The 14,732-nt window shown below is 44.5% G+C and overlaps 1 protein-coding gene across 2 annotated transcripts; it reads left to right on the top strand.

The window, feature by feature from the left end:
* Positions 1 to 1,167: 1,167 nt before the first annotated feature.
* Positions 1,168 to 13,560, top strand: EDEM1 (ER degradation enhancing alpha-mannosidase like protein 1). 2 transcript variants are annotated; one of them, XM_050904680.1, is made up of 13 exons: positions 1,168 to 1,274; positions 1,368 to 1,592; positions 1,677 to 1,749; positions 4,643 to 4,746; positions 5,582 to 5,753; positions 6,942 to 7,125; positions 7,657 to 7,831; positions 8,405 to 8,525; positions 8,994 to 9,164; positions 9,777 to 9,850; positions 10,872 to 10,968; positions 11,726 to 11,911; positions 12,789 to 13,560. In XM_050904680.1, the coding sequence occupies exons 1-13, from the start codon at positions 1,183 to 1,185 to the stop codon at positions 12,876 to 12,878; spliced, it is 1,764 nt and encodes a 587-aa protein (XP_050760637.1). In that variant the 5' UTR covers positions 1,168 to 1,182; the 3' UTR covers positions 12,879 to 13,560. The 2 variants fall into 2 exon arrangements, with proteins under 2 accessions (XP_050760637.1, XP_050760636.1); XM_050904679.1 differs by having other exon boundaries at positions 1,168 to 1,592.
* The last annotated feature ends 1,172 nt before the right edge of the window (positions 13,561 to 14,732 follow it).

Raw genomic sequence — 14,732 nt, 5'->3', positions numbered from 1 at the left:
ATAAAGCAGTCATGCTTACAACCACAGTTACTAGTGACGCTGTTAAGGTTTCTGGGGTAGCTCAGAGGTGTTGTCTCCTCTTTACCTCCCCCAGCTGTAGTTTCTTTACTGACTTTTCTGTTCCTTTGACTGTCTTTGAGCGGTTTTGGTTTTACCAGTACTGCCTGACTCTGTTCTCACTTTCATATCTACAACTTGCAAGCGGCATTTCTCAGCTTTTCTATTTATGCTGCTTTCTGAAAACTCCAGCTGCCTTGGAGCTTGTTCTTTGCTCTCTTGCAGTGCCGCCATCGAACGCTGGTTTGCCGTGTGCTCGGCGCTGCTGCAGTCGCGCCCGCAGCTCCCTTCTCCGTCTCGCTGTTTGAGCGGTGCTGCCGCTGTGTGAAGGGAAGCCCTGCACCCATCTCCCCCGCTTTCGTGGCCCCAAGAGCACGGCATGGCTTCCTCTGCGCTGCTGCTCTCCCCCTCGGGCGAGGAGGAAGGCTCGTCCTGCCCTCGGCGCGGAGGATTGCTCCCCGGCCACGTTTCGTTGCTGCAGGTCACAGCGAGGGTCTCCTGATGCTGTCTGTGGGGTAAGTGGGCCTGGGCTGTGCTAGCAGCAGGACGAATGGATTACAGACTGTACTCAAATGGTTGGGTTTTGGGGTTTTTTTGGCTTTTTTGGGGTTTTTTGTTGGTTTTTTGGTTTTGGTTTTTTTTTTTTTTTAGTTTGGAAAAACTCTTGTTTCTCATTCTTCACCTTATCGCAGCGCTGCCTGGTTGCCCTCAGCCCCGGTTCTCTGCCTCCCCTCAGGGATGCCCGGTAAGCCCGCGGGTGCTAGGCCCGACTTAAACACCGGGCCCAGGCCTGACCCCTGCGCCCGGGGGCGGGGCCGCCGCCACCGCCCCTCGACGCCCCGCCCCCGGGACGTGCCACGACAGCCCCGGCCGCCCTGCGCGCCCGGCCCTTTAACGCTGGCCGGCGCTCGGCCCTTGAGTGACGCCGCTCCTCGCCCTATGACCGAAGGCCGATCCCGCCTCAGCATCGGCTCGACCAATAGGAGCAGGGCGGGGCGGGGCCCGTACCGTCCGCGGCCCGTGTTGCCCTTCCGCTGTTAAAGGAGACGCGTCGAGGAGGAGGCTGCCGAGCGGGCGGGGGAGCGGGCGGCCCCTTTAAACTATGCGCGCGGCGCGCGGGCGACCATGCAATGGCGGTCGCTGGTGCTGGGGCTGCTGCTGCTGAGGCTGGGGCTGCAGGCGCTGCTGGCGCTGCTGCCCGCGCTGGCGCCCGGCCTCTGCCTGCGCCGCCGCTTCCCTTTCCCCTTCCAGCCGCCGCCCGCCGCCCTCGGCCCGCACGGCGGCACCGGCCCCGGCTCCTCGCACTGGGGCTCGCTGCTACGTCGGGGCGGCGGCGGTGGCGGCGGAGCGGCGGGGGGGGACGAGTACGAGCGGCGGTACAGCGGAGCTTTCCCGCCGCAGCTGCGGGCCCGGCTGCGCGACGCCGCCCGCGGCATGTTCGTCTTCGGCTATGACAGCTACATGCAGCACGCCTTCCCGCGGGACGAGCTCGACCCTCTCCACTGCCGCGGCCGAGGTCCCGACCGCCACGACCCGTGAGTCGCCGGGCAAGGGCGGGGGAAAGGGCCAGGGCCGGGGCCGGTCGTGGCGGGGCCTGACGCTCGGCTCTTCTCTTCCAGCTCCAACCTCAACATCAACGACGTGCTGGGAAACTACTCGCTGACGCTGATCGACGCGCTGGACACCCTGGCGGTGAGTCCTCGGCCGGGCCCCGGGGGGGGAGAGGCGGCGGGGGGGGGGGGGGGGGGGCACCTCCCAAACCTGCCCTGGCCCTGAGGTACTCGCCCCACCTCAGCTAAGCTTCGCCAGCGGTGGTCCTGCAGGGAAAACTTTGATGATCCGTCCGGTTGCCATCCCTGCGCTTTGCTGGACGGGAAGGCTGCGGGGTTGCTGCGTCGCCCCGTTAAATTTAGTCAGGAGCGAAGTGCGGGAGGGTCGCATCGGCGGCTGGAGTGAACAGACTGAGTTTTGCAAATTAATGTAGCTGGGATGTGTTGCCGGAGAGTAATTCTTCTGCTGATTAAACTCTGAAGGCTGTGTCTTAGCGGGACATGGGCATTGATGTCTGAAAGGCTGAAGTCAGTCGATGAGAGGCTTTGAGAACTGAGAAGCCGCAGATGCTCTTGAAAATGCACGGGTCTCGCTTGCTCTGTTCTGTTAGTCCGGCTGTTAGCAGCGAAAAACAGGCGCCTGTTGCAATTCAGCGGGTGGTTTATTCCCAGCCCCAGTGTGGGAAGCCGGGAGTCAAAGCTTGCTCTCGGGCACAGAGTTTCGTTTAGAAGGGCTGTGAAACTGCAGGTCTCAGTTGTTGGATTGAGGTGGGAGCGTGGTCATGAGCTCTCACCGACAGCAGGCAGCGTGCTGGAACGGACTTTGAAGGAAGAGTTAAAGGGCAAAATAAGGATGTAGTCCAGCGTTAATTTATTCAATGTTCTCTTGAAGATGAGTCTTGCTAGGTTCATCTGCTCTGGTACTGAACAACCCTGATGATGTCTCTTGCTCTGAGGTTGAACTTATAACCACAGTAGATCTGGTATCTTGAATCAGCTCCATATTAAAAAAAAAAAAAGCTAGTAGAGCTGAAGAAAAGGGGTACTGGGTAGAGAAACTTGGTGAGAAGTTGAAGGAGGACGGCAACAGGAAGTTTCAAACCGGAGGGAGTTACTCCTCAGTGTTTTCCAAGGGCCTGCCATGGATCCAGTGCTGTTTAGTCTTTGTGTGTTAATGTTGTTAATGCAAAAAGCACTGATGTTTCATGCAGAGCTGCTGATAGAAATAGAGGTCAATTCTTAACGTGAAGAGCAGGTGAGATGACATTGTGAGGAACTAATTAAAATTGTAATGAACTTCAGCGATATGAAGTAAAAGATCTAATAGTTTGTAAGTGAGAGGTTATTAAATCTTTCACTTCTGAAGAGAAGGTGGTGCTGGGTATATACTAGCTAACAGCTGGGTCACGAGCTAGCAGTGTTACACATGCAGGGAAGGATAAGTGTACTTGGAGGTGTATCAGCAGAGATTTCTGGAAGAGACAGAGAAAATTTTGGAGATCTTCCCCAAGGCTCAGGCGAGATCTCTTTCAGGATACTGCCATCACTCTGGTGTTCAGGAAGGGTGGATTTGAACTGGGACGTGTATGGGTTGCTGAGAGATATGTCAGGAGGAGAGTTTGTCTTATTCAAGATGACTGTAAGAGCTCTGATTGTTTTGCTTGGCAGAGAGGGCCTGACTGACACATAAATCTGTATGAAAAGTGGTGAAAGGAAGGAGGGGAAAAAGCTGTAAAGCTGCTTCTCACCTGCTAAAATAGACCATCATATGCATTTCTGATAAAATTTGAAAGTAATGTGAGCAGCAACTCAGTTTTATGTTAGTAGTACCAGTAGTGTGGTATCATGGAGAAGAGCCCCTTCCTTGAACTCCTTATGCATATTTAGAGACCCTCTTGGGTTTCGTTAGTCTCATTTTTGCAGCCAGGGCAGATTCTTGGCCTTCTGGAGTGTCAGGGCTCACTGATGCACTGGATCTGTGGTGCAAAAGGTGGTGTGTGCAAGGACTGTCTGTGCGCTTCGGGTTATAAAATACTTCCCATTGCTACAATGGAATTGCAGCTCTGTGGCGAGGAGGTCTCAGCTGTTTAACTGAACGTGGCAGTAACGAACAGAACTGAAAGCTAGAAGTGAGGAAAAAGTTGGTTTTAACTGAAACAGCAGTTAGGGATCCGTGCTACGTGGCTGATGGTGTGTTGGCTGAACATTTGCCTTTCAGTCCTCATTCACCAGTGGCTCAGTGTCCTATCCATGCCTTTTGGGGCAGCACATACCTTTCCCCCCCCCCCCCAAATATAAAACTTCTGGTTCCTAGAGTCTCTTGTGTTTCAGAAGCTTCTGCGTGGAGAAAGCCTACTTTGCTCTTCATCTGCTCAGATCAAGCAAGTGAATGCTTTCCCTCTAGGTCTGGGTAATGGGAAGAGCAGGCTGGCTGGCACATGGTGCTTTGATGGTTAAAGAGCTAGGTAGGTTCCCTGTACACCCAGCCTTATCATGAACTTATGCAAGCGGGAACCTGTGTTTTCCTTCCACGTTCCTGCTTCCTTGAAGCTGGGACTGAATTAGATCAAAAGCCCGAAAGGTTGGACTCCCCTGGTGAAATAAATGTCAAATCAGACTTGGTTGTTCTGCAAGTTCTGTTACCTTTTAAGCTAAACTTAACTCTTAAACTGATAGTTTAAGCAGTTCAAACACTCAGTATGCTAGATCTTAAGAGTTTTTAGACTCCTCGTCTAAGAGATCACCCACAGGGTTGATGTTGGGGGTAGAAGAGTACATGAGTGCATAGATTAGCAAAACGGACAAAACTACATCTTTGTGGATTTCCCTGTTTTAACATACTTTTTAAAAAATGCACTTTTACCCATCCTACTGACATGTAACTTTCTGGAAAGTCTTTTTAGGAGGAGCTTGAAGTATTCTGTTCTGTATCTAGTTAACATGACTGTTGGTCTAAAATGCGAACTTGCTGTTCTCTTCCCCAACCCTCTTCTGAAGCAACAATTAGACAAAATAGATTTGTTTTTATGTAAAAGGTAATGGGAAACTCCTCAGAATTCCAGAAAGCAGTGAAGTTGGTGATTGACACGGTTTCATTTGATAAAGACTCAACGGTCCAAGTTTTTGAGGCAACGATCAGGTATGTCGCTTTAAGTTTCTGTCTTTAAAACAGTAACAAGGTTAAAGTCTTGGTGTGCGTGTACGGAAGAAGCAAAGTAAAATCATTGATAAGGATGTCTATGGTAGGCTTTATTCCATAATTGTTCCTTGAGTAAGTTGTTTTTTAACCTTTTATGAAAATATTCCATCCTTTCATAATTAAAACAATTGTAATGAGTCACATGTGACTTGAAGCAGTGATACAATGGTAGTCTCAGCTGTCTTTGGCTGGCACACTGCTACTTTTCGGTTGTTGCTCTTGCAGTGGAGACTCAGATCTATGCACAGCAAACAACCCTGCTGACAGGTTTTCCCTGTTTTGGTTTTCTTCCGTGGACCTTCTGCTTGCTTTCACTTTCATTTCAGATGAAGAACAGGCCTGTCTATCTTCGAGATGAGTTTAAGATACTGTCTGATTTTTTTTAAATGGCTTCATTTTCTGAATGTCTTAAACAGCGTTTATTCAATTGCTGCTTAACTTGGCTAGGCTTTCTTTTTTGTGAATACTAAGTTTATGTAACAGCCTTACTGCCATTTGCAGGGGCAAGGAGGTCTTCACTCATAAATAGATTGGTATTTTGTAAGGAGCTCTGGGTTAGGTAAATTTTGCAGAACCGGATTTTGGGATTACTGCGGGTGACAAGCAACATGACTTCTAGATGTTTTCACCGCTGGTAGGGAAAAAAGCAGATCTCCTTCTGTAGTGCCTGTAAGGTGCATAGTACTTCTGTTAAACATGATACTGGTAAGGGTTTAGCTGAAGAACTAGGTTCAGGTCAGATTTAAAAAATGAATATCTTTTCCTTTTCCCATAGGGTTTTGGGAAGCCTGCTTTCTGCCCACATAATAATTACAGATACCAAACAGCCTTTTGGTGATATGACCATTAAGGATTATGACAATGAACTGTTGCATATGGCTCATGACCTAGCAGTGAGACTACTTCCAGCCTTTGAGAACACCAAAACTGGAATTCCATATCCTCGGGTAAGTAAGCACACCAACACAGTGGGGAAATAATCTAAAAGTAGTAATTCACCTGTCCTACAACTCGAATTCTGTGCCCTGTGTGTGCCTTTATATGTGCACTTGGGAGTATTGAACCTGCTCTAAGTTACATTAAAATGCCGTGGGGGGGAAACTGCGCTAAATTATGGTGACATGGACGATACATAAGTTGCTCCTTATGTCTAGTAAATGTTTTCTTTAGGCTGTTTTTTCACTCTGTATGTATTGTTCCATACGGGTCAGTAGTCACTTGTTTCCGTGCTGTTTGGTTGGAACGTGCCTTGCCCTGCGCTTTCTTCCTATATATCATGTGGCAACAAACAATGCTGTCATTAAGAAGGTTAACAAGAAATACTGTAAAGGCAAATAGCCTAGGAAAGTGACTTTATTGGTGACTTGGTACTAAGATAATTGTGCTAAAATAAACCTCATTGAAAATATTTGTCATACTGGGCTTGGAATTTGTAATTTTCTTGAATACTGCACAGCGAGTGCTCAAGAATACTGCGACGTTCTTGAATACTGTGTCCTTTTGTTTTGAACAGATGCAGTGTGCAAGGAGACGGATATCAGTTCTAGGGGAACAACTCTAAACTGTAAAACTAATCAGCACTTGCCTGCCTACTTTTAATTTCTGGGGACAGCAGCACTGCTTTTCCTCCAGACCTGTCAGGCTGTAGAAACACGAACTTTCACTTCTGTTCAGAGTCTGGTAAAGCAGTTGAGGGTGCTGTAACTTCCCTTCAGCATTTTGTTCTGTGGGGACGTTGAGGAGCATTCGTTGAGGAAACTCTTGGTTTCAAGACCACTAAATGAGGGGAAGCAGTACTTGCATCACCCTTGGAAGAACCTGAATGTTCAGTAGAAATGATGAAAAAGTGGACTGAAATTTGGAAACATTAGCAAGTGTAAGAGTAGCAAAATTAGGATTGCCCACCTTGAGCATGATGTTATGAAGTTGGAAGGTGAATTTCAGGAATTCTTCAGGAAAGCTTTTTGACCAAGCAGCAATATGCTGGCTTTCTAACTATATACACGTTGCGTGCTACATATTGCAAAAACTAATAAAAAGGCTTTATAATAAATGTAAGACTGCAGTTGAGAGCACACCTGTATGAGGTGCAGCCTGCCTCCTTGCTGTTAGCACTCTCTCTACCTGCTTCACAGGTCAATCTGAAGAAGGGAGTACCTCCAGACAGCAATAATGAAACTTGTACTGCAGGAGCCGGTTCCTTGCTGGTGGAGTTTGGTATCCTTAGCAGGCTGCTTGGCGATTCCACGTTTGAATGGGTGGCCAGGAGAGCTGTCAAAGCCCTCTGGAATCTCAGGAGCAATAACACCGGACTGCTAGGTAATCTCCTCTGAGAGGATGCTGTACTCACTGGCTCCATGTTTTAACCTACTGCTGTCTCCTGTAGCAGAGTGCCATCATGCTACGCGTTTCTTTCACGTGTTACAAGCTTTGTCGATCTGGTTCCTCTGGAGCTGTTAAGTCATACTCTCCTTGTGTACTCGTGGTTTCTGTTGACCAAATGGCACTTTGTAATTTTGTAAGAAGTCATTCAGATACTCCATTTTTCTTAGGGCACAGGTTTCCAAAGACAAATTTTTCATGAAACTGGGAAATGAAACTGAAGTTCTTGCATTTGTATCCCCATAAATATAATTCAAATTGGCAGATGACTAAAAAGTACTTAAAACAACTGCATGTGTGTGCTAGTTCCTTGGATGAATGCACTGTAACACTTTATTTTGGTAGTAATCTTTGATCATTCCTCCTTAAGACTTTCTGAAGATGTAATGTTTCCAAGTTGTGGTTCTTGATTATTTTTCTCTGATGTACTTGGCAACTTTAGACTAAACTTTTTGTCTGTTCTGAAAGGAAATGTTGTGAATATTCAAACTGGTCATTGGGTTGGAAAGCAGAGCGGCTTGGGAGCAGGGTCGGATTCATTCTATGAATACCTTCTGAAGTCTTACATCCTTTTTGGAGAAAAGGAGGACTTGGAGATGTTCAATGATGCTTATCGGAACATTCAAAACCACTTGAGAAGAGGGTATGTTATTTCATATGAATATCAATTCCTTAAGCAATGAGTACTCCAGCAAGATATGAGAGATTGTATAGTGTTTTGTGTCATGCTCTAGAAAATCTGTGTTCTCTTTTTTCTTGAAAAAAGAAAATCTTATTTCCGTGGTAGTCACCGTGGAAATAAATTTTAACAATCCCTTCACTCCTTAGTCAGCTGATCTGTATAGCATTATTGGTGCAAAGAAGCTAGACTGGTTACCGTCCAAGTTAGTAAATGTTAGACTGAGAGAAGGCTGTAGAACTGCAAAGGAAATATATTAAATTGGTTGGTTTTGTACTTCTTAAGGCCTGATCTTACCTAGCACGACTTTTTGGTAGAGATTCTGCTGACTTAACGTCAGGATATGATGTACACACCTTTATGAATTAATTTTTCTGAGAGCATGACTGAGTTTTGGTTCTTTTCAAAATGCCTTTGAGCCCAGCACAACGAAGCTGTGGCTCATTCTCTTCGCTGGTGGCAGTGCTGCGTAGTGAAACGTGCATTGTGGTGTTCTAAAATAGTGAATATTTACACATGCTTATTGTTACTTGGCAGTCGAGAAGCTTGCAATGAAGGTGAAGGTGACCCTCCTTTGTATGTTAATGTAAACATGTTCACAGGACAGCTGATGAACACGTGGATTGACTCTTTGCAAGCCTTTTTTCCTGGACTACAGGTAAACTTTCATTCTGTTAAAGACCGAATGACGCAGTAGAAGGGTGTCAGAAAGGCTCATTCTAATCCTAGGCTGTGAATGAGTCTAAGCATCTCTTCTGAGATGAGCTTCAACCTGTGGGTTTACATTTAGCTGCTCTGTTAAGAGAGTCTTAGGGCGGTTCAGCTTCTGCATCAGCATAACAATATTGGAAGGCCTGGCCTGCTCTGCTTTCTACTGGATTTGAGATACTTTTAACTTTTCTCATTTAACCTCAGCATTTGTATACCATGCTGTGAGGCTGAGCTCCGCTAAAGCTTTTAGTGCAAAGGAATTAATACATTAGGGTTTTTTGGGGGGGTTGGGGTTGTTTTGTCTCTCTTTATTAGAGGAGTGTTTTGTTATATGGCATGTTCTTATACAGAGCAGAAAGCAATTTGCTGGCTTGCAGTATTAAGCGTGCATGTTTACGGCTGTTGTTATGCATAGGTATTGATAGGAGATGTGGAAGATGCTATTTGTCTCCATGCTTTTTATTATGCCATATGGAAACGATACGGAGCTCTCCCAGAAAGATACAACTGGCAATTGCAAGCACCGGATGTTCCCTTTTATCCACTGAGGCCAGAGTTAGTGGAATCCACGTATCTTCTTTATCAGGTACTTGACTTTTCTCAGCCTACAGCTCATGTTTTGGGAAAAATGGTTTCGTTCAGAAAGTCATTTTTTCTGCCCCTAGCCTCTGGCCTGCTAAAATTTGGTGCCTCTGGATCTGCCTGTTCTTATACAGAGGTCTCTGTTTAGGCACTAGATTGTTATGCAATGTAATTGCTATGTTGTTTGCTTAAAAAATAGCCTTTTTTATAAGACGGACAAAAGTGAGACTAAACAACCTTTTGAAAAAATAGCTGGCAGATTTTTACAAGGTCGAGGCTTGTGACTTCTTAATAGAAATTGTTGAAGTAAATGTAATAGCTTTCCTTGCTATATTGTCTAGGCACAGTCTCCAACTGGCAGAAGATACAGTAAACTGAAATAACTTTCTGGCTGCAAGAAAGCTATCAAAGAGTTTGAATTTACTACAAGTTTTATTAGGATTTGCACTAAAGCAAATGTGAGAAGCTTGCACAGAGTAATCTAAGTCATGTTGCTATGAAGTTAAGTTTACTGTAATACACAAGAATCTGATACTACTAGGCCTTTGTTGTAAGTGTTATTTTTACAAGATTTTGAAATTGCTGACTCTAACTCTTGTCTGTCTTCCTTATTTAGGCCACAAAGAACCCATTTTACCTTCATGTGGGAATGGATATTCTGCAGAGTTTGGAAAAATATACAAAAGCAAAGTCAGTCTTCAATGTTCTTTGTATTCTCTCACTGCTATATGCATATATTTTATTATATAAATATTACATAGAATCCAATCTACCAATTGTAGGTAAACCAGAAAACCCAACCCTCCATGAAAGCCACAAGTGATGATTTATTTATTGAGCAATTATTTCTTTCTCATCTGAAAATGAAATTACAGTCCAGTGACAACTTTATGCCCTCAGAATTTTATAACTACCTTTCAAAATGCATTGTTGATGATCAGTTGCTAAAAACTGCTAAAATTAGTAGGGTGGTTCTTTTTTTTCTATGGATCCTGCAACAATATTTCTAACCTCATGGGCCTATGGTGTTTAACTAAACTGGAGGGATGGCCTCTAAGATAGATGCTGTTGCATATCAGCTTTCACCTCAAGATAGTAACAGTGAATCCTGACTGTAATACTGAGTATCTGAACTTCTTGCAAGGCGCAGAGGGAAGATAGCGAATTTTTATTCAACTGTTGGTATTTACTGATTTTGTAGACAAGTCTGTACTAACCGTAGGACAGTATAAAACAGCGCCATTCTGCAGTTAAGTGGGAATCAGATGCTTTGTAGGGGGGTTGACTGAAAGAATTAAAGTGCACTGTGTGACAGCTTGCAGTTTTGTCTTGTCAAGTATTGGTGGGAGGGAAGAGTAGGTAGTTCGGGAAGAAACGTTTGCATGAGACCAGGCTTCCAGACCGGGGTTTCTCATGTGCTCAGTATGGGGAAATTACCTGTTTTGTGCAGCGTGCCTCGAGAGTATCTTGCTTCTTTGAGAGACTCTTAATGAATCTGCACGATGGGATAGATGAACCACAGGGTCAATGATTACCATCTCACCAGAATACCAGAAACCGATAATCAGTGCTTACTTGCAAAAGAAACTTGTTTCATTTTAACTTCACCCCTAGCGACAGTTGGAATGGTCTGAAGTTAAGGAATATCTAGGGAGCACTTCGAGATTAGAATGTGTGGGAACTAAACCCAAACTAATCTTAAATCTTGCAGGTGTGGCTATGCCACGTTACACCACGTTGTAGAGAAGACAAAGGAAGATCGAATGGAGAGCTTTTTTCTCAGTGAAACATGTAAATATTTGTACCTGGTATGTATATGTTCTTCATTTCAAAGATACTCTCTCGCATGCGCTGTGCACAAACATGGCACAGCAAGGAGGCAGGACATGATTAATTAGAAACTGTGCTGGGCTTTGGGGAAGAGAGGGGTTTAGGTATCCGAGTGTATCGGACAGTGTGCTCTTCTTCTTTCTTTGACCCCATTCCAGTCTTGGGGGCTTGGGCAGCTGCCCAAGCGTGGTGTCCTGAACGGGTGCTGGAGAGCTGGCAGCTCTCTTGGCGGGAAGCTGGAAAGGAGAGGGAGCAAGACTGAAGGAAGCTACTGCTCGGCTTTGAGCTAAGTTGCTGCTTGTAGCCGTTTTGCCTGCCTCGCAGCAGCCTCCGATTTCTCCCCATCAGGCTTTGGCAGTCACAGGAGAAAGCATTTGAGCCAACACTGCTTAAGCTACTGTTCTCCATCTCCTTTAGTGTAGAAAAACAAATAAATCTGTGACTGAACGGAAACAGTGGATGCCAGCCTAGAAATGCCTGCATAGTGCAGCTTAGAAAAATAAGGGCAGTTTAAGTTGTATGAGGAGTTTTTCTTCTGCTCTCCCCTTTTAACTGTTAAAATAAATCCCTTGCATTAAAACTATTTATTTCTATTTGCTCTAACAGTAGTTACCCATTTAGCACTAAAAGGTATGCTTTTTGTGTGATCCTTCAAATGCATGAGCATGTGCTTTTTAACTTATTGTTGATGGGACGTGATACTATAGCTGTCTCTCCCATCTCTTGTTTGTTTAGTTGTTTGATGAAGAGAATCCAGTGCATAAATCTGGAAATAAGTATATGTTTACTACTGAGGGGCATGTCGTGTCTGTGGATGAACGTTTTCGTAACTCACTGTGGCAAGACATCCTCCCTGGAGAAGAGGACAGCGCAGAAAAAATTAAACCTAACGAATTAAAGGCAGTCAACTTCAGCTCTAATGTAAGGAATACACAGGCTGTTCCTGGTTGTGTTGCTGGGGAAGGGATATATGTTGAACTGGGTTAGTCAGTAGAAAAAGAGCCATTTGGAAGTGTTACTTTAGAGCTCTGCAGTGTTTCCTTTATAAATGTCAAATATCTGAGAAGCTCCCTTGTGGAAGAACCCTTTCAGTAGTGGAATGAATGGATCAGGATAATGTGAGAGTGATTATGTTGAAGGTGAAACCTGTCCTGTTTTAAGTGTTTTGCAGCAATTAGTTTGTTCTTTGTTAATTTATTTCCAATTATTTTTCCCTTCCCCTTTTCTTTGCCCTTAATTTTCCAGTGTTGCTGTGATGGGGAAAGAGAAAAGCAGAGGGTCATTTAAACAAAGCTTTTTTTTCCTCAGAATGGTTTTGAGGCATGTGAAGGTGACCTTTCTTAGCTAGGCATCAACTGAGTACAGAGCTATGGATCCAGTGCCTATCACCAATCAAAACAGATATGTTTTTAATACAGAACAATTTTTAAAAATCTCTGCTAGTAGATTCTAGCATGGTTCCTTTCCTCCTCCCCCCAGTCCTCCAGAAAAAGAGCATTATTTTAAACATTCACAGTTGTCATAGTGAAGGAAGTCTCAGTTGGATAACAAGCTGTGGTAGTTTGGCATGTATGTGGAAGCTTGCAGCCCGCACTAAGGAAACACTTGCTGTTCATTTATGTGGTTTGTGCTGTAAGTTTGCAAAGAGTGAGGGAAAGTTGGGACCAAAAGCGCTATTGGGTACAATTTTCTGTACTGGGAGGAAATCTATGGTTACTGCTGCTGAAACGATTACAGAGGGTATGGGATTGCCTGTTTTCTATTTGAGTTCTTAAAAATATTCTCATTTTGTTAACAGTGTAACAGAGTTCCTGATGAGAGGAGATACTTACTGCCATTGAAGAGTAACTACATGAGACAGATTGATCGAATGGTGGGCTTGATCTGAATGGTTCTTCAGAGTAACTTTTATCGTATGTCAGGAGGAGCATGGGATTTGGCTGTAGACATTCCTCTCCTCTTCAGCTACACACCTGCATATGCTGAGTCACTTGGGTATCCCCTGTGCTTGTTAGTTTTCAATTATGGACATGAAAGGAGATCGAGTTCTCTGACGAGTTCCGTCTTCTGAACTGTGGTAACTCCATGTGCCACCTGAATAGAGATTTCTTGTTTTAAGACTTCCTATGAAAAATGTTGTTGCAAATGAAGGCTGAATATACTTTAAAAAAGAAAAGAAAAGAAAATTGGCATGTGCCACTTAGCTACCTCTTTGTAGCTGTATTACAAACGTCCCTTTAGAAAAGGGTCTAGTATTTAATTTGAAATGATCTTGGGATTGGGGAAGGAATGGGAAAGTGCAATTTCTTACACCAAGTTTAATCATTGAATTATTCTGACTAGCAATACACAACCTTAAGTACTACTCAGGTAGGAACCCACTGGTAATGGGTTTTGCTGAAACAAAAATGCTCTATCTAGAATAGTATCATGAAAGATAACTCCTGATCATATAAAAAGCTATCAGTATCATCATGATATCCCTCATATACACAGTTGTATAGAACTGCATGGTCGCAAGAGCCTGTGGCTACAGAAAGCAGTAATAAAACAAATCAGGTGCCTTTTTTTGTAGGGGAATGGAGGGGAGGGAAGGGGAAATTGCAAAGCCACTCAGCTTTCCAAGGAGCTAACGTGATACAGCTTAGCTGAGCAGAAGTTCCAAAAGTTTCGTTGTTTGCCATGTTTCTAGTGCCTTTTCAGGAGAGATGCTGCTAAGAACTGGTATAACAGTACATGAAGAACAAACTGTTTCACATTCCTGACAGCATTAATATGTTAGTGCCTTAAGTTTTCTTCACTAGCAGGAAAAACTGAGCTTACTTGGGAAGATGGATGAAGTATTTCTGACTAGCTGGTTACAAAATACAGTGGATCCCAAAGTAACTCAAAAAGTAACTTGCATATGAGATGACTTCTCTTTTTTTTAAGATACTGGAAGAATGTCAACTTCTGTGCCCATCCCAAAGACTGTTTCTGGGCTGGATTTATTCTCTGTGTCAGCGCAGTTAGCAAAGGGGCTGCCTCTGCGTCGCCCTGGGGATGGAGGTCTGAGCCTGCAGGGTGCTGGCTTCCCTCTGCCGCAAGACAGTTTGGTACATGCCACCGTCACAGGGTCACGGCTGCGGCAGCTATCGATGCTGGCTGCAGTGCTATACTGTACCTGTAAACTGTGCCTTCTGGTTCCGGTGAGGAATGGTGAGAACCTGCTGTTGCTTCATCCCACCATCTTGAAATGCAGCTCAGGTATGTTTGAGGAGTAACTTTCAGGAGGAAAGCAGTTAAATTCAGGCAGGGCTGTTGAGGGATGAAAACAAACTGAGGCCAAAACAACTTATTCTGAATATAACAGGTTTGGGTTTTTTTTTTTTTTCCAGTGGCTGTCCGTTGCTTACATGCTTTGTACTTTTGACTACAGTTGAAGTAGTTGAATGTTACTGTTGGGTTAGTTATTTTTAAATTAAGGCTTAAATATAAGGGCAAACTTGATCTGCTGTATTTTCACCTTCTTAGAACAACATCGGTTTTCATAAACCATATGTTGCAACTCAAAACATTTCTAATAAATATGAAGTTAGTGCTAAAGAGGTTATTGTTTGAATCTTTTAGTATACAGATGCATCTCAGGGACTTCGTTGTAGAATATTCTGTTCCATGGTAGTTGGATCTTGTATTCAGGCAAAAAAAAAAAAATCATCCTGTCTTCTTAGTCTTGCTGTGTGTGTTTTAAGGGGGGGAGGGT

The sequence above is a fragment of the Gymnogyps californianus genome, chromosome 13, assembly GCF_018139145.2.
Source record: "Gymnogyps californianus isolate 813 chromosome 13, ASM1813914v2, whole genome shotgun sequence".
Classification (NCBI taxonomy): domain Eukaryota; kingdom Metazoa; phylum Chordata; class Aves; order Accipitriformes; family Cathartidae; genus Gymnogyps; species Gymnogyps californianus.
Note: the sequence above shows the minus strand (reverse complement) of the source record. Positions and strands in the feature narration are given on the sequence as shown.